At 25.3% G+C, this 19,286-nt stretch overlaps 1 protein-coding gene across 1 annotated transcript in view; it reads right to left on the bottom strand.

Annotated features, from left to right (window-relative positions):
• Window positions 1–19,286, bottom strand: part of LOC134833266 (uncharacterized) — a 79,699-nt gene that overhangs the window by 28,199 nt on the left and 32,214 nt on the right. Inside the window, exon 2 of the mRNA XM_063847529.1 lies at window positions 12,290–12,412. Within this exon, the coding sequence (XP_063703599.1) occupies window positions 12,290–12,412 (123 nt within the window). The remainder of the gene's footprint in view (window positions 1–12,289; window positions 12,413–19,286) is intronic.

Genomic DNA, 19,286 nt, shown 5'->3' with positions numbered 1-19,286 from the left:
TCTTAAATGGTATAAATTGTCGCTAATTTTTAATTTCACTTCAGTTTCTATTCAACTTTTAATCAAAAATGAAGCTTTTAGTCTCTTTCGCATTACTCAGTATTTCATTGAGCTTTGTCTCAAGTGAAGATTTCGAAAAAGGCTCAACTATTCTCGACTACTTAAAAGATGGATTTGACACAGTTTACAAATTCGAGTCTAAGAAAATTTTTACTTATGGAAAACACACCAAAAATAAAGTCACCAAGTACGACATTAAGCTCCGAAAATCAACCAGCGAAGATCAGAAATTGTTCGTTCTGCATTTAGACAACATCGAAGTCGATACAAGAACTGAACTTCCCGTATTAGACTCTGACATCGCAGCAGCTAAATTGCCTGTCATCCTCCATTCGCAAAACGAAAAATTAAAATTCAACGAGTTCCTTTCAGTTGATTCTGAAACTCCTGCTTCGCTCAAATGGAAATGGCAGGCAATTCGTTATCTCAGCGGCAATTTGACAACTCAAGTGAACAAAATTGCGCAACATCCCGAAGGAACTATCAAAACGTTGGAGGATGAAATCGAAATGGATTTTGGAAAATGTCAATGCAACATCAGAGCAGGAAAGGAAGAAGGAAAGATCAAAATCGAGTTTGGATCGAAGCGAAAAGATTGCGGCGAAGAAGTTCAGAAAAATTTTGTTAGTTTTGGCGAAGTTGGAGTTACAGATGTCAATGGCGAAAGTGAATGGCTTTTTGGGCAACATTTTGATGCAAATACAGGGCAACTTGTAAAGGTTTTCTTTAGGACAAATGGAGAAACAGTTGGCGATAAAGTTTTTAAATTTGAAACCAATTTAGAGGTTAATTTTGAAGGTTATAAGGAAATTGAAAAAGTTTTTGATGAGACTAAACATGTTAACATTATCATAAAGGCGGATAATTAAAAGCTCTAAAAACGAAAAATAACCCTATGGGCGAAAAACGGGTCAAATTGATCCCTTAAGTAATTTTTTTGATCCCTTAAGGGATTAATTTGTTCCGTTAAGGGTTCAATTTGACCCGTTTGTCGACCATAGGGTACTCTTAAATAATTTTTTTTTTTAAAAACTGAACTTTTCACAAAAGCAGAAAAGTTTATAAAAGAAAAAAATTATTTTTTAAAAATTTTGAAAGCAATTTGACAAATTCACAAAAAAACTTTTTTTAATATGAACTTATGGAAGCTTAAGGTATGCTTAAGTCTTTAAGTCAATATATAAAAAAATGTTAATTTTTTTTTTGTTATCACAACCTTGACATTTGACATCGCTCTACACGTGTTCTTCATATTTTGTAACTTGTACTTTTCCATTCATTCCAAAAACTCGTTTGTTTACATTTTGAATGTTATTAACCTTTAAAATTGCGTATTATGTTCTATTTTAAAATGGCTAAAAAATTAGGACAAAAAAATTGATTAACAAAATTTTGATAACGTATTACATAATAATTTTTTTAATGTATAATTTTTGTATAAACTCTCTCGTTATTCTAATTTTTGTTCAGTTTCTGTTAAAACTTCAAGCAACAATGAAGTGTTTTATTCTTCTTGCTGTTCTCAGTATTTCACTGAGTTTTGTCTCAGCTAAACATTTCGAAAAAGGTTCAACGTTCCTCGATAGTCTTAAAGATGGTTTTGATACAGTTTACAAGTTCGAGGATACAAAAACTTTTACAGTGAACGATCAAAAAACGGAAAAATTCAAGAAACGTGATGTTCTGTTACGAAAATCCTCGAGCAAAAAGCCTTACCAATTCGTGATGCATGTTCATAACGTAGAAGTTCAAGGCTTTGAAGATGACTTAACGGAAGCTGATCGAACGGGTCTTGAACTTCCTTTGGTTTTGTCATTGATTGACGATATGAACCTCCATCATGGCAAAGCAAGACCTGAAGAAACCGCGGCTTCGCTCGACTTGAAGTTGAAGCATCACGAGTTCATGAACATCAACATGACAGAAGCTGTAGCTGAAATTGCTGACTTTGAAGAAGGACATTTCACTAAAGAAATTAAAGAGGAAACGACACCTTTTGGAGACTGCTATGTTCGTTTCAGCGTGGGTCGCAAAGAAGGAAAGCTTGTGGTAGTTACCACAGTTAAACGAGCGGCATGTTATAGCGATATAGATCCAAAGTTCATGGATAACTTCAAGGAGTATGGAGCGACGAAACTTGACTTTGACAGTGAGTACAGCTATGGGCATCATTATGATGAAGCAACTGGCAAACATTTGAAGAGTTTCATCAAAATCACAGGAAAAATTTTGGGCGAGAATCCTGTGACTTTTGACTTTAACAAAGAAATGCGATTCGATGGTTACAAAGAAGTTGAAGTATCTTTCGATGAATCGCTCAATACCAAAGTCTTCATGGCAACACGCGAAGCAAACATCAAAGCAGGATCAACTGTTGTCGATATCTTGAGAGATGGCTTCGATACCGTTTACAAGTTTGAATCTACGAGACTTTTCACGCATGGAAAGGTATCAAAAACTGAACTCTTCAACTTCGATGTAAAAACTCGTAAATCTTCAAGTTCAGACAAGTTCGTCTTGTACTTGGATAATGTCGTCGTAGATAACGCCAAACTAAAGCATCCCGTAACTGAAGCTGATTATGATGCAGCGAAACTTCCTGTGCTGTTATCAGCTCATGATTTGACATCAACAGAACTTTTCGCCGTCGAATCAGACACCCCCAATTCACTGCGTTGGAAATGGATGAACATTGACTTTTTATCGAAAAATTTGACTACACAAGTAGCTGCGATGGCGTTACTTCCCGAAGGACACATGCAAAAAATGACAGATGAAATGGAAGGACTTTTCGGAAAATGTCAAGCCAACTTCAGAATGGGCAAGGAAGATGGAAAAGTCAAGATTGAAGTTAAAGCGAAGCGTAAGGATTGCGAGGGTAAAGTTGATGCAGAGTTGATAGAAAGTTTCAAGGACTATAATGGAGCGACAGAACTCGATCCTGAGAGTGAATTCGAGTTTGGGCAACATTTTGATGCAGCTGACGGGAAGTTTGTGACTTGCTGGATTGCAATGAAAGGCGAAGCTGTTGCTGATACAAAAGTTGCTTTCGATTTCAAACTTGGATTGACTTTCGATGGATACAAAGAAATCGAAACAACCTTTGATGAGTCCAAAAATACTGTAACTCGCAAAAAGGACGACGATGAAACCTTGACCTAAACTCATGATTCATTTCTCGCTTTGCTTGTTTATTACTTGTCTGTCTCTTTATTTACTTCAATTATAGTAATCTAAATTTACGCTTCAACAATTCTCAACGTACAATATATTCTTGTTTAATTTAATTGAATTAACAAAATTTTGATGACATGTTCAACATAACATAATAATTTTTTTATTTGTGCAAGTTCTGTATAAATTCTCTTGCAATTTTTATTTTTCTTTATTTTCTGTTTAAACTTCAAGCAACAATGAAGACTTTTATTCTTATTGCCTTTCTCAGTTTCTCACTGAACTATGTCTCAAGTAAACATTTTAAAAAAGGCTCAACATTCCTTGATAATCTCAGGGATGGTTTTGATGCAGTTTACAAGTTCGAGGATACAAGAACATTTTTAGTGAACGATCAAGTAAAGAAAAAGTTTAAAAAACGAGATGTTTTGTTACGAAAATCCTCAAGCAACGAACCAAATGAATTCGTGATGCATGTTCATAACGTAGAAGTTCAAGGCTTTGAAGATGACTTAACGGAAGCTGATCGAACTGCTCTTGAGCTTCCTTTGGTTTTGTCATTGATGGACGATATGAACCTCCATCATGGCAAAGAAAGACTTGAAGAAACTAAAGCTTCATACAGGTTGAAGAAGAAGCATTATGTGCTTATGAATGTCATTGTCAACATGACAGAAATTGAAGCTGAATTTGCTGACCTTGAGGAAGGATATTTCATTGAAGAACGTTATAATAAAACTACACCTTTTGGTAATTGCTATGTTCATTTAAGATATGATCGCGAAGAAGGAAAATTCATGGTAATTACATGGGTTAAAAGACATAGTTGCACTGGCGATGTAGATCCAGAGTTCATGGAAAACTTCAAGGAATTTGGAGTAACGGAAATTGACGATAACACCAAATTCATATATGGGCATCATTTTGACGAAGCAACTGGAAAACATCTGAAAAGTTTCATTAAGTTCAAGGGTAAAACCATGGGTAAGAATCCAGTGACTTTTAAGTTCAAAGAAGAAATAAGATTCGATGGTTACAAAACAATTAAAGTACCCTTCGACGAGTCGCTCAATACCAGACTCTTCCTTGGGGCTTGTGCATCAAACACCAAAGCAAGATCAACTGTTGTCGATACATTGAGAGATGGCTTCGATTCCGTTTACCAATTAGAAAGTACAAATATTTTCACTCACGGAAAACAATCAAAAACTGAGTTCTTCAGTTACGCCATTAAAACTCGTAAATCTTCAAGTTCAGATAAGTTCATAATGTACTTGGATAATGTCGTTGCAGATGTCGCCAAAAATGCCGTAACTGAAGCCGATTATGTTGCTGCGAAGCTTCCTGTTCTTTTATCAGCTCATGATTTGAAATCCGGAGAACTTCTTGCCGTCGAAACTGACACTCCAAGTTCATTGGCTTGGAAATGGTTCAACATTGAATTGTTATCGAGAATTTCAACTTTTAAAGTAGCAGACAATTTGAGCAGCGGTATGTTAGAGAAGCTACTGTTCAAACTACCTATTGAACTGGAGGAGCTTTTCGGTGAATGTATATTCAAATGCAGAATTTACAAGGAAGATGGAAAAGTAAAGATTAAAGTTAAAGTGAAACGTAAGGATTGCGAAGGAAAATTTGATGCAGAGTTCATGGAAAATTTCAAAAACTACAATGGAGCTACAGATCTCGATCCTGAAAGCGAATTATACATTGCTCTACAATTCGATGCTACTGATGGAAAATTTTTGACTTTCTTCAGAGCAATAAAAGGCGAAGCAGTTGCTGATACAAAAGTTGCCTTTGATTTCAAACTTAGACTAACTTTTGATGGATACAAAGAAATCGAAACAACCTTTGATGAGTCCAAAATCAACGTGACTCGCATAAAGGACGACGTTTAAACCTTGACCTAAACTCATAGTTCATTTCTCTCTTTGGTAGTTTATCACTTGACTGTCTTCTTAATTACTTTAATTATAGTAACCTACATTCGCGCTTCAACAGTTCTCGGTGTTCATTTCAAAATCTTTTATACCTGTTCTATAGTGTATATGGCAATAATAATAAGACGGCATGTGAACTAGACATATAATGTCTATTTTTATTTATATCCTTTTACGGTTTGCTTGCACGACTTTTTTCCTGCCCTGCGAACTTAAAAAGTTCAAAATTCTCCCATTGAGATGAGATAAAAATTCATTTCAACACATGTCCTTTATTTGACCTTGAATCCTTTTATGGGTAAGTTTCGCCTCTTTTCGATCCATCGCATCGTATAAACTAACAGACTCGATAAGTTGAATAATAATAATCCATAATATTATACAACATACGGAGCATTAACGATAACTTGTCGACGACGATGTTCGACGTTGCTTGTTATTTCATGTTCACAGTTCTCCATTGAATACAGAGCGAATAAAAAAAAACGAATTTCAAAGAAGCAACTTGCAATTTCGAACAGAGAGAGGTGTAGACAACGTCGTCGTGTAAAAATATCACAGAGAAGGCACAGAAGAGAGAAAAGTAGATATATGGAATGGTTTAAGCAAAACCTTATAAATTATTCAAGGTACTTTATTGATCCGTCGCTATACCTACGAAATATAGTGAAGTAGTAATATTATTTAGTGTACGATGTGAAAATGTATTTTGTTGAGTAAGTATAGTTTTGCTGCATACAGAGGAATATAGGTTGATGGAAAATACAAAAAAAACGAGGAGTAAATACGATAAAAAGAGTTTGCAGGAATTATTCTTTAGGTCGTAAATTCTGGTTGACAGTGCAGCAAAAAGCGATTTTTAATTTTCTTAATGAGAATTTACACGCGAATAAATTTAAATTTGTTTTTTTTTATTTTTAATAATTTTTCATTTTAATTTAATTTTAAAAATTTATTAAAGCAAACAAAATAAAAAAAAAGTTTAAAAATTAATTTAAAAAAAGTTAAAATTCATTAAATAATTCTATTAACTAATTAATTTAAAAAAAATTAATTAATAATTTAATTTACAAATTGATAAATTATTAAATTTTAATAATTTTTGTTTTAATTTTATTAAATATGATAAATAAATTAATTTAATTTTTTAAAAAATATTTAAAATTAATTTTTTTTTTTAATTTAAATATTTTTTTATAACATTTCTAAATAATTTAAAAATTTCAATTATTTAATTTTGAATAAAAATTTAATTTAAAAAAAATTATTATTAATTTAATTTATTTAATAAAAAAAAGATTAAATTTTAAATTATAAAAAAAATTATAGACAAGAAAAAAAATATTTTTAAAATTATTAAAAATGTATTAAAATTAAAATTAACGAAAAATTAAAAAATTAAAAAATTTAAAATTTAAAAAATTAAATTATTAAAAATTATTAAAAAAATAAATTTTTTAAATAATTAAGAAAAATTGTAAAAAAAATATTAAGGTAAAAAAAATTGAATTAATTTTCAATATTTTTTTTAAATAAATTAATTTATTTAGGTATTAAATTTTATAAAATTAAATTTTAAATAAAAATAATTTAAATAATTTGTCAAATTTGTAAATTAAATTATTAATTAATTTTTTTTATTTAATTAAATAATTAATTAACAGAATTATTTAATGAATTTAAATTATTTTTTATTTATTTTTAATCTTTTTTATTTTGTTTGCTTTAATAATTTTTTAAAGCTAAAATTAACTAAAATATTTTTAATATGGAAAATCAATAAAAAACCAATCTAAAATCAAAAACCTGTGGGAAAATTCCTCACATTCTCACAAAACCACACAAAAATCGTCCTTTGGGTCTCTTTAAGAACCTTTTGCCCTTGTCACAAACGTGTCAAATAAATCTTTCATCGGCGATTTGGCATCTCTCCTCGTGCCATGCTTTCTCCCCCAAAGACCTATATGGCAAAAAATCACCTTTTTACCCGACGTGATGTGACTGATTTATCATACATTTACGTGTCCATATCTTCCCCTGCGTTGTACAAATGCATATTACATCAGTTTTTGTCTGACTGACTTCGCACACATACTAAATTCTCGATGCCATTACACGTAGTTCTCGTATCTATCACATCGCTGGATAGTAACCGTGTCGAGTCGAGTCGAGAGAGAGAGAAAGCGAATGGATGTCCGTACAAATAAAACATTATAAATGATGTATGGCTTTCTTTACCTCATCTTTACCCTACTTTTTTGTTGTTGTTCGTGCGATCGCATGAACGAAAAAAGCTAAAAGAAAATTGAGCAAGGTAAAGGCAGAAAGGCAAAATTCATAACAAAAACAACTTTTATTTTTTTTCTTTTGCCGAACGAGTAAAATAATAATAATATGAAATATTTACGTGAGCAAAACAGATACTCTTGTTCATATTTTATTTATATCTATAAGTCGTCTCAGCTCCTCTCCATCTTCTTTAGCATTCGTAATTTTTTCGTTTTTGTCCTATCCTAATTTTTTAAGAAAATTATGGTTTTATGTCGGTCTGTTGATATAAAAAATTATCACGTGGTTAAAATTTTTAAAATGTTAACTGGGCATTTTTTTTAAATATGCATTGGGATTAAAATTTAAAATGTGAATTGGGTCAAAAATGTTAAAATTTGCATTTAAGCTTCATTTTAAACCTTAATTTGAGTAAAAATTTAAAATAATATTAAAGGAAAAATTTTAAATTGTGCATTGGGTCAAAATTCAAAGTTTAAAATTGAGCGAAGTTTAAAATATTTTTAAGTAAAATTTTTTAAAAAATTTAATTTAGGTATGTGAAAATTTAATTTTTTTTTTATAAACCAAAATATGATTTTTTTAATTTAAATTATAAAGTTTTGAAATATCGAATTGTGCATTGGTTTAAAACTCAAAGCTCCAATTTAAGAAAAAATTAAAATAATTTTTAAGTTAATTTTATATTGAACATTAAAATATTATTTAAATTTTAAATTTGGATAAAAATTTAATTTTAATTAATTTTTTTTATATGAAAAAATTTCAAAATATGCATTGGGTTCAAATTTAAATTATTATTTTGGGAAAAATTAAAAACTTGTATAAAGGAAGAAGATCAAATTTTGCATTAAGACACATCGATATTTAAATTTTTGTAAAAAAAATTAAAAATGTTGAATAAAAAAGTTTTAAAATGTGCATTGGGCATTATTTAAAAATTAAATTTAGATAAAATTTCAAAGTTTTCTCAAGAAAAAAACTTCTAAATGTGCATTAGGAAAATTTTTTAATGCAAATTTAATTAAAATTTTTAAATATTTCCTGAGCAGAAATTTTATTATGTGCACTGGGCTTAAATTGATAACCTGATTTAAAATGAAAAAAACACTTCTATCGTTAATTTTTTTTCTGATGACAACTTTCTACCTCATTTTCTTGTTGTTTATGCACACATAAACTGTGAAATGCGTGTCGAGTCGATCTCTCGTTCAACGCAAAAAAGATTGAAGATAATAACAATAATAATAATAAAAACGATGATTTTCTTATCTGATGTGTGTCTTTCAATTTATCATGTTTTTCTCTCGTTTTTTCCTCGTTTGGCTGATAACATGCGTTTTTTGCGCGCGCTTTTCACACGCATTACGCGCTCTTTTTTTAATATACATCATAATTTAATCTTGATGATTTACTGCCATTTATATTGTGTGTTTATTATATTATTTTGTCGTTATTATTCAAAGAGACTCGCTCATTGTTGTTGTTGCGTGGTTTTGCGATGATGATAATGATGTGGCTTTGAATATATTTGATATCAAATTGTAACGAACCCCTTTGCATCAGCAACTCAACGCAAAAAAAGGTGTTAATGGATTTTTTGTACCTTTCACCTTGTCTCGCTCGAACTTTGCACATCAAAGTCTCGTAAAATTATGGAATGACGACGTGAAAGTTTTTAACGACACGAAAAAAATATAACGAGGTAGACAGGAAAATAAACACAGAGAAAAAGCAGCGTTGTTTATTAATTCACATCGACAAAATTAAACCTTTTCAGCGGGTTGTCTCAAAGGAAGAGAAGTTGTTTGGGGAAATTATCATTCAGAATTAGAAAAAAAATGTGTGAGAAGGTAAGGTTTGATGACCTAAATTTTATGTTTTTATGAAAAATTAAAGTTCTTAAGCTGAAAATTTGAATTTTTATATAAAAAAATATATTTATATTTTAAAATATAAATAAATTATTTTTTGTTAAATAAAATAAATTTTTTAAAAATATTTAATTTTTAAAAATAAATAAAATAAATTTTTGAAAAATATTTAATTTTTCTTCGAATATGATTAAATAAATAAATAAAAAATTTTTTTTAATTTTTAAATTCATTTTAATTAAATAATTATTTTATTTACTTTAATTAATTTAATTTAATTATGTAACTATTTTTTTATTTTTTTTATTTTTTTTTTAAATAAATATTTAATAAATTTAAAAAAAAATTTTAATTTCAATTTTATTTTTCTAAATTATTTTGAATTATTAAAAAAAATTATTAATTGAATTTTGATTGATGTTTTAAAATTATTTTTCATTTTTAAATTTAATTTTATTAAAAAATTAATTAATAATTTATTTTGATTTTTAATTTTATATTTTTTATTTTATTAATATTAATAAATTCAATTAAATTTAAAAACTTATTTAAAAAAAAATTTTTTTTTGAGAAAAATAAATAAATAAAATTTAAAATAAAAGAAAAAATAAAAAATAAAATTTCTGATTAAAAATGCAGAAAATAAAAAAAAACGAAGAATAAAATAATTAGGTATAAAATTAAATTTAAAAAAATTAAAATTTAATTTTAGTTAATTAATACAATTTTTATTAATTTTAAAAAATCTTATAAAAATTAGAAATTTTTTTTATAAAATTTTTATTTAAATTTCTTGAAAAAAAATTAGAAAAATCAACAAAGTCAATTTTTTTATATCTTTGACATTTTTCTCGCCAAAGCATGTTGTTTATTTATTTTTCAAAAAAAGTACAACTAACGACAAGAAAGGTAATCAAAAACACTCTCACGAAACATTTCTGCACGCCTGCCGCCAACGAACGACATTAAAGCCCACATTTAAAAAAAAGTTAATGAAAAGTTATGTTCGATAATTTTATGGCATGTAATCGTGTTTCATGCGTGCTCTTTAGTTGCCATATTTTCATAAAATTTGTAATTATATTATTGAACCCGCGCGTACAGCAAAAACTACAATTTTAAGCCATTTAAGCTCTCACAATGGGGTAATAACCGTTTCCAAGAACATTTTTCCACACTTACAGACCTCTCATTCCCGCTTTTTCAGTAATTATCATATATTATTATTACACACATTGTTGCCTCCGACGCGAGCGATGACGACGCCACGCATGCATCCGCGTCATGAATCAACTTGATGGTTCGCTTAATGGGCGTTTCTTGAGTTGCTTCTCGCGTTTCTTTGCTCGAGCGTGAATTTTATCAAGGAAATTACGGGAAACGTGCCGCAAAAAAAGTTCTCGAGATAACGCGAAAATTTACAAGTTTATCGTTTTTTTTTTAGTTTTTTGTTTAGATGTCAAGTTGGTAAGAAAATGTATAAGAAGGTCAAAGTTGTTTCTGATATCACGACAGGCGAAAATCGATAAAAGCGTGTCAAGTTGCGAACGACCAAAATATGTCGGTTGTTCGTTTATGCATGGCTGTTTATGATTTTTGAAACAACATGGCAATAAATTTTGATAAAAAATAATAATAAAAGTTTGGGTTTAAATAAAAAATTTTGGCTTGAGCGTATTTTTGTTCAATTTTTTTTTAATTTTTTATTAATTTAAATTAATTAATTAAATCAATTAATTTTATTAATTAATTAATTAAATTTAATTTTAATAAAAAAAATAAAAATGGTAAAAATAATTTAAAAATTAATGAAAAAAAATTAACTAAAACAAAATTAATTTAAATTAATTATTAAATTGATAAAAAAAATTTCAAGGAATTAATTAAATTAAATTATTTTTAAAAATTTTTCATATTTTCACGATTTTTAGTTCAAAATTAGATTAAAAGTAAAATTAATTTATTTAAAATTTATTAGATTAAAATTTTTAAAAATTCTTTCTTGAAAATTAATTTTTAATTATTTATTATTTTATATTTTTAAATATTTTGCAAACTTTTTTTTATTTTAATTTTATTTAAAATAATTTATATAATTTAAATAATAAAATTATCGATATAAAAAAATATTAATTTATTAAAATAAATTTTAAATTTAATTATATTATTTTTAAAAATTAATATATTTAAATTAAAAATATATTTTTGTATTTGTTTAAAATTTTTCTTAAAACTTTTTAAATTAAATTTCTATTTTAAATATAATCATTTTTTCAATTTATTAAAAATATTTTTTTAAAATTTGTTTTAAAATTAATAAACGTAATTAATTAATAAAAAATTAAGAAATTGAAATTTTTCAAAAAAAAATTAATTAAATTTTTTTATAAAATTTAAAAAAATATATCTAATTTATTATAAAATTGGATTAATTAATTATTTTTGTATTAATTTTATTTTTTTTTATTTATACGATTTCAACTTTGAAAAAATTTTTAAAAAGTTTATAAAAAATTTTGAATTTATATTTTTTTTTAATTAAAAATTAATTCATATTTATTTTTAATAATAAAAAATAATAATTAAAAAAAATAATTTTTTATTTAATAATTCTAAAATTAAAAAAATTAATTTTTTTTTTAATTTTTAATATTTAAAAAAAAATAAAAAATATTTTTTTAATTAATTTTTTTTTTTTAAACTTATTTTAAATTTTTTGATAATTTATTTTTGAAAAATATTTTCACAAAAAAAAATAATTATTTTTATTACTTTTTTCCCGCCAAGTCGCAATTTCACAAGGTCACCCCGTCATTCGAAACACTCGAATTTTTATTTACGAAACGCTTGCTTTGAGCATTTTTGCACTCAACTGGCAAATATCGTGACTCTGACTGACGTAAAAATCGATGCCTGAATAAATCAACATAATTTTTTTGCTTAACTTACCCGGCACTGGCCCACAAACTCTCGGAATAATTTCCAAAATGGCTGAGCACGAAGGATCTTCGAAGCACAATTGTCGCGCCAAAATGCAATTCAGTATTGCAATAGCAGTCTTAATGTTCTGGCCTGAAACGAGAAGAAAAATGGAAAATTTTTGTAATTACAAATTTTTCTCGTGAAAGTGAGCAGAGTAATAATTCACTTTTATGAGAGTGTGACATCTTTTATCTACAATTCTTGTCGCTTTCTAAATGGGATCAAAAGATATTTTAAGCTTAAAAAGTTTCCGTTTCACAAAAAAAAAAAAAAACGAGGAACATTCGGATAAAAGCATTTACTTTCACATGACAGACGAAAGGGTAAGAACTTCTTTTCATAATAATAATAATTTCATACACAAGAAACATTATTTATGACACATGTATCGTTTGCGTGGAAATTCAGAAGAAGACGAAGAAGAGGAACTTTTCATGTTAAAAGTGAAAATGAGGCCACGAAGCAGGCAGGCACTTATATGATGATGTTATGTAATTAAGGAACAAAAGTAAGAATTACAATTTTTTTCCTGTGTTGTTTGTTTGTTTGCTGAAAAGCAAAGCAGCAACGTGCAAGTAATGAGGAAAGTAAAGAGGCAAAAGCAGAGTAAGCTTACAAATTGAGTTATGTAATGTGTTTCATTTGGGATTAAAATGTTGAGAGGAGTTATTTGGAACAGGAAAAAAGAGGCAACTTGACGTACTGGCTTTTTAAAAAGAGAAATTAAAGAAAAAAAATCAACAGGAAAAAATTATTTTTTTTAACAAAAAAGGTAATTTTTTTATTTTAAATTTTTTTTATGTTCAATTTTAACTTATTTTCCTTTTTTTTGAATTTATTTTTATTTTTAATTAATTAGTTAAATTTATTTTAAATTTTAATTGAATAAAATTAATTAAAATTTAAAAATTTAAATTTAATTAATTTATTTAAATTTAATCAAAATTTAATTAATTTTAAAATAATTTATTAATTTTTTTTAAATTGTGGAAATTTTAAATTGTAATTTTTTTAAAATTTCTACTAAATAAAAATTAATTTCAAATAATTTATGAAAAATTTCATTAAAAATTTTTTTAATTTTATTCATAAATATTTGACCATACAGGTTAGTTAATTTTTCAAAAAAATAAAATAAAATAAAATAAATAAATAAATAAAATAAAATAAAAAAAAAAAATAAAATTGAATTAATACGAAAAATAAAAAAAAATATTATTAAATTTATTAAAAATTAATTAATAAAAAATAATAATAATTAAAATAAATCAATAATAATTTTATAATTATTAAATTAATTAATTAATAAAAATTAAATTAATTTCAAAAGAAATAAAAAAATTCTAAAAATTAAAAAATTTATTAAAATTTTAAAAAAATTATTTATTAATTGAGTTTAATTTGAAAAAATCTTTTTGAAATTGCATTAAAATTTTAACTTCAAGAATTAGAATAAATATTTTTTTTAATAAAAAAAATTTAAATTTAATTTTATATTAAAAATTAGTGAAAATTCTGTCAAAGAATTAAACAATAATTTTTTTTACAGAATTTTTTTATTTAATTTTTTAATAATAAATTTTATATTTAATTAAAAATTTTCTCATTTTCTAGAAAAAATTCTTACAAAACTTTAATTAAATAAAACTTTTATTTAAATTCCTTGACTCACATTGCCCCAAAATTGACCTCAAATCGGATTGCTTTTCACACTTTCATATAGGCAAACATGTCGAACGTATCGATTTTCTCTCGAAATTTCACTTTCAAATTTCCACTGCAATATTCAAACAAGGCAGCAAACCCCAAAAATAACAAACAAATTGCTACAAAAGATAAAAATAACCAAAACACGGAGAAACTCACAAATTGAAAAACATCTTCTTGTTTATTTATTATTTATATCGCACACACAAAGAGAGAACGAATCACTTCCAACGACTCTTGTGCACTTTTATGACAAAACATAAAACCAAACAACAATAAAATATTTGAATTGAAAAAACCGCATGTAAATATCTTCGTTTGTTGTTGTTGTTGTTGTCAACTTCATCATTTAGCTGGCTTGGCATCGAGAGACATCAAATAATTGAATGGAATCAAAAATTCTGCTTGGAAGGAGAAGAATAAATGAAAAAAAGACAAAAAACAGAAAAAAAGAAAATAATAATATTTAAAGAGGCTTTACAAGTCTGTGCCTTCTTGCTGGCTGGCGATGTTGTCGAAGTCGTCATAGAATAACAATTGTTGGGTAACGAAACGAAAACGTATAAATAGTGGCGATGTTGAGAAGAGAAAAAAATTGAATTTAAAAAGTTAAGAAAAAAAATTTAAAAAAAATTTAGCGCATTTTTATTTTTTTTTTAATTTTAATTAATTTTATTTTTTTTTACAATTTCAATATTTTATTTTTTCTATTTTTTTATTTTTCTCGAATTTTTTAAAATTTTAATTTTATTAATTTTCCTTAAAAATTTTTCTCAAATTTTCCTTATTTTTTTATTTTATAAATTTTTTTTTAATTCTCAATTAATTTTTATTTTATCAAATTTTTGAAATTTTTTCGAACTTCTTTTAAATTTTCTCATATTTTCTTAAATTTTAAATTATTTATAATTTTCCTAAATTTTCTTAATATTTTTCGAATTTCCCACAAGTTCTTTTAAAACTTATTTTTCACAATTTTTTAACTTTTCTTTAGTCTTTCTTAAATTTTTATCATTTTTTTTTTAAATTTTTCTCAAATTTTCCTTATTTTTTTTATTTTATAAAATTTTTATTTTTTTAAATTTTTTCGAATTTTTTCGAATTTTTTTAAGTTTTTCTCATATTTTCTTAAATTTTCTTTTAATTTTTAAAATTTATTTTCTAATTTTTTTTTTTTTTTTTTTTTTTTTTTTTTATAATTTTTATTTTTTTTAAATTTTCCTCAAATTTTTTTAAATTTTCCTTAATTTTTTTTTTATATTTTTTTACTTTTTAAAATTTTTTCCAAATTTTCTAAATTTTTTCGAATTTTGTTTCTAATTTTTTTAATTTTTATTTAATTTTAAATTTTCTAAATTTTCTCAAATTTTTTTAAATTTTCCAAGAATTTCCAATTTTTTTATGAAAAATGCGTTAAAAATTTACTCAAACCGAAGAAAACTCAAAACAGAAGCAAAAGAAATTCAACTTTTATTGTTTTTACATTTGAGCTTGTTTTCAAAAAAAAAGTTTATTCCATGTCATTTGCCGCTCACGTAAAATATATGCAGACTTATCGACTTTATAAATTGTTTGTCGATTGTTTTCAATTCTCTGCCTGGCGTTTGTCTTCGATTGCAAGTTCTCTAACAAGTTTTGCTCCCGAACAACGTTGCAACAGAAGTAAGTTAATAATATCCTGTTACTCGTGCTTGTAACAACAAAAAACGAAAGATACGGAAAACGACAGAGAAATTATGGTAAACAGAAGACGAAGTGAGTCGTAAATGCTGGGAAAAATTCAACATTGTCACAAGTTTAGACAGAGAATTTTGCCATTGGCTTTGCTATTGTTGGCAGAATGGAAAGTTTATTGTTAGAAAAGTCCCCGAAGCGATGAAATTTCATCGAATATTTCACTGATCAATAATTCAATGGAGCACTTGAATTGATGTAATTAAAAATTTCTGCCTTTTCTGTCGTTAAGTCGTCTCGAGTGACATCGAAGAATTTTATTAATACAGAAATAATTGATTTTTAATGCGATATAATTATAAGAAAAAAAGACAGACCGCAGTAAGAGGTGACGATTTTTTGTTCGTTTTTGCGGTCTTTTCAATTTTCCCTCGTCAATTTGTACTTTTTTTCACAGTGAATGACGATCAATTGATAAATGGTATGGATTTAAGTGACGGCAAGGTAAATGATTGCAATTCATCGTCCTTTCATGAAGCAAAAAAAAATATTTGATTTGCCGCTTTTAAGTGAAAAAATTTTAATGGAAGGGTAGCTCATTTATTTTTGAATTTTAGAAAAAATTATTTTTTTTTAAAAAAAAATTAATTTTTTTAGTGAAATATTTATTAAAAATTTAAATTAAAAACATTTTTGTGAAAAATATTTGCTTAAATCATTAAATAAAAAAATTAAAATAATAAAAAAAATAATTTAAAAAAAAATAAATTAAAAAAAAATATTTAAAAAATTTTAATGAATTAAAATTAAAGTTCAATTTTGAAGTTTTTTATTGTAGAAACGTGTTTAATAAATTTAAAAAAAATCATTAAAATATATAAAAAATTAATTTTAAAAAATTAATAATTCAAAACATTGAAAATTCAAAACAATGATATTAAAAATTCATAATTTATTTCATTTAACTAAAAAAATAATAAATTAATAGAAAAAATATATAAAAATGCAATTTAAAGCAAAAATTAGTCAAGGAATTATTTTAAAATTTTTTAAATATAAGAGAATTAAAATAATAAAAAAAATTATAAAAAAATTAAAAATTATAAAAAAAATTCTCAATTAAAATTATAAAAAATAAAAATTATTTCAAAAAATTTTAATTTTAAAATACGAATTTAATGAATTAAATAATTTTTAATTTTAATGAATATTTAAATATTTAAATTTAAATAAATAAATTAAAAAAAAAAATGATTGAAATATTTACTTAATAAATTTTAATAATTTTCTAATTTTTTAAAATTCTTTTTCATGAATATTATTTTTTTAAAAATAATTTTAAGTTCTTTATAAAATATCAAAAAATAAAACTTACATTAAAAGAAAAAAAATTAATAAAAAAATTAATTAAAAAAAAATATTTTATGAATTTTATTTTATTCAAAAAAAAAAAAAAAAAATAAAAATAAAAATAAAAATAAAATAAAAAAATAAATAAAATAAATAAATAAATTAATGCAATTTTCAAATAATTTTTAGTAAAAAATAATACACAAATTTTTTTAATAATTTTTTTAAAAAAATCAATTTATTTATTTTTGAGAAATTTTTAATATTTATATTAAGAAATAATTTTTTAAATAAAAAATAAACAAATTATGAAAATAAAAAATTTCTTTCTAAATTAATTTTTTTCCAATTGAAATTTTCAAGTAAATTTTTAAGAATTTCATATTTTTAAAAAAAAATATTTTTTCAATCAAAACTCAATTTTAAAAACCTTCCCTACCCCTTATATTGATTTTACAAAATAATAAATTAATCTCCTTTCAACTTGACACCGACAACGACTGAATAACTTGATCATTAATGGAGCGACAAATCCTCGTCGTAAAGCAAAGTCACAGACCAACCGCAACACAACATCACAACATTGTTGATCTAATAGATTATCATCGCACCATCATCATGAGTCGAGAGTCGACAACACATCTGCTGCCTCGTCGTTGCCTTGTTGGAAATTAGTGTATAATCGCTGTTAATTAGATTGTCGCTTGCTTGTTTTTTGATAAGGGTCGGCAACATTTATGAGGGTTGTTTTGTTTCTTTCTCCTCGGTGCGAAAAATAAAAAAAAAATAATTCACGCCGAGAACAAAAGAAACGATTAACTCCATTTAAATCGTGTTCCGGGCTGTTTTCCGTGTTTTTTTTTCCTGACAGTTAATAATTGCGACGGAAAGCTCTTCTTGTAATAACATCCCATATATTTTAACTCCAATTACAATTTAATAACCATAATATTTATCCACATAACAAACTCATGAATATTTATAGTCAGCTACTGTCGTTTAGCGATGTTAACATCCACTTTTGGATCACGGGAGCGACGACAAAAAGATGGCAAATGGAGGATTGTTCATTTTTTCCTCGCTTTTTTTATGCTAATGCCATCATCATAATCACACTAAAATATTGTCGTCGTTGTCTGTCTAAGCGGCGAAGAAGAGAGAAAAAAGTGGCAATTCATTTAGATTTTTTTTTCGTTTTCGACGACGAAGGGAGGAGGAGTGCAGATAATAACAGCACAAATTGCCAGACGTCCCATCGTCGAAAAAAAAAACGAAAAAAAAAATCATTAGCATTTTTCACCTTCTCCATGCGGCTTGAATCTCAGATTGGCACAGACAAAGCAACAAGCGAGAATAGATTGGAATTCCATAGAAGCACATTGTCGTCATATTTTCGGTTCATTTATCTCTTCATCCTATCTCGAACCTAATTTGTACATATTTTGTGTTTTTGTTCAGAGATAAATCTGCTGCGATAATGTCTTTATTAATATGGGACACGGATTAGATCTTTGTTATCATTTTCACACTTTTTTTTTGTTTTTTTTATTTTTTTAGTTTTTCGTTTCATGTGAGAAATTTATTGATTCACATTCAAGTTCAAAAGTTCACTCGACATGCTCTATAAAATTTTATCGACTAAAATTTATTTTCAAGAAATTACGAAAAAAAAGTAAAAAAATTCTTTTAAAAAAATTACAACAGTTAAATTTTCTTACAACTTACTTAACAAGATTTTTTTCATTTTTTTAGAAGTAAAGAACATGAAAAAGGCAGATACAGCACAATTGTGCCGCAAGACAGGTTAGGAGACGTAAAAGTAATGAAAATGACCAATCAAGATGTGGAACAGTGATAATGTGAACAAGTCCAATTGAAGTACAAGTAAGTAATGAAATTCGTCTGGATTGTAATTTTTCTTTGTTTGAAGGTAAAAAAAAATACAAGATATTTTTTGGTTATAAATTTTTGAGTAAAAATTGGTTTTTTTTTAAATTTTTTATTTTAAAAACTTTAAATAAATTTTAGTTGAAATAAAATTTAAATAATAATTTCAATTGTTAATAAAATAAAAAATATAATAAAAAAATTTAAAATTTAAATTTCATTAAATTTAAAAACAAAATAAATTTTAATATTTTTATAAAACAAAAATAAAAAATTAAATATTTTTTAAATTTTTAGAACATTATTTTTTTGTCTTTTATTGGAAAAAAAATAATAATAATAAATT

This window comes from Culicoides brevitarsis, chromosome 3 (genome assembly GCF_036172545.1).
Source record: "Culicoides brevitarsis isolate CSIRO-B50_1 chromosome 3, AGI_CSIRO_Cbre_v1, whole genome shotgun sequence".
NCBI classification, from domain to species: domain Eukaryota; kingdom Metazoa; phylum Arthropoda; class Insecta; order Diptera; family Ceratopogonidae; genus Culicoides; species Culicoides brevitarsis.
This window is presented reverse-complemented; position numbering and strand designations above follow the sequence as displayed.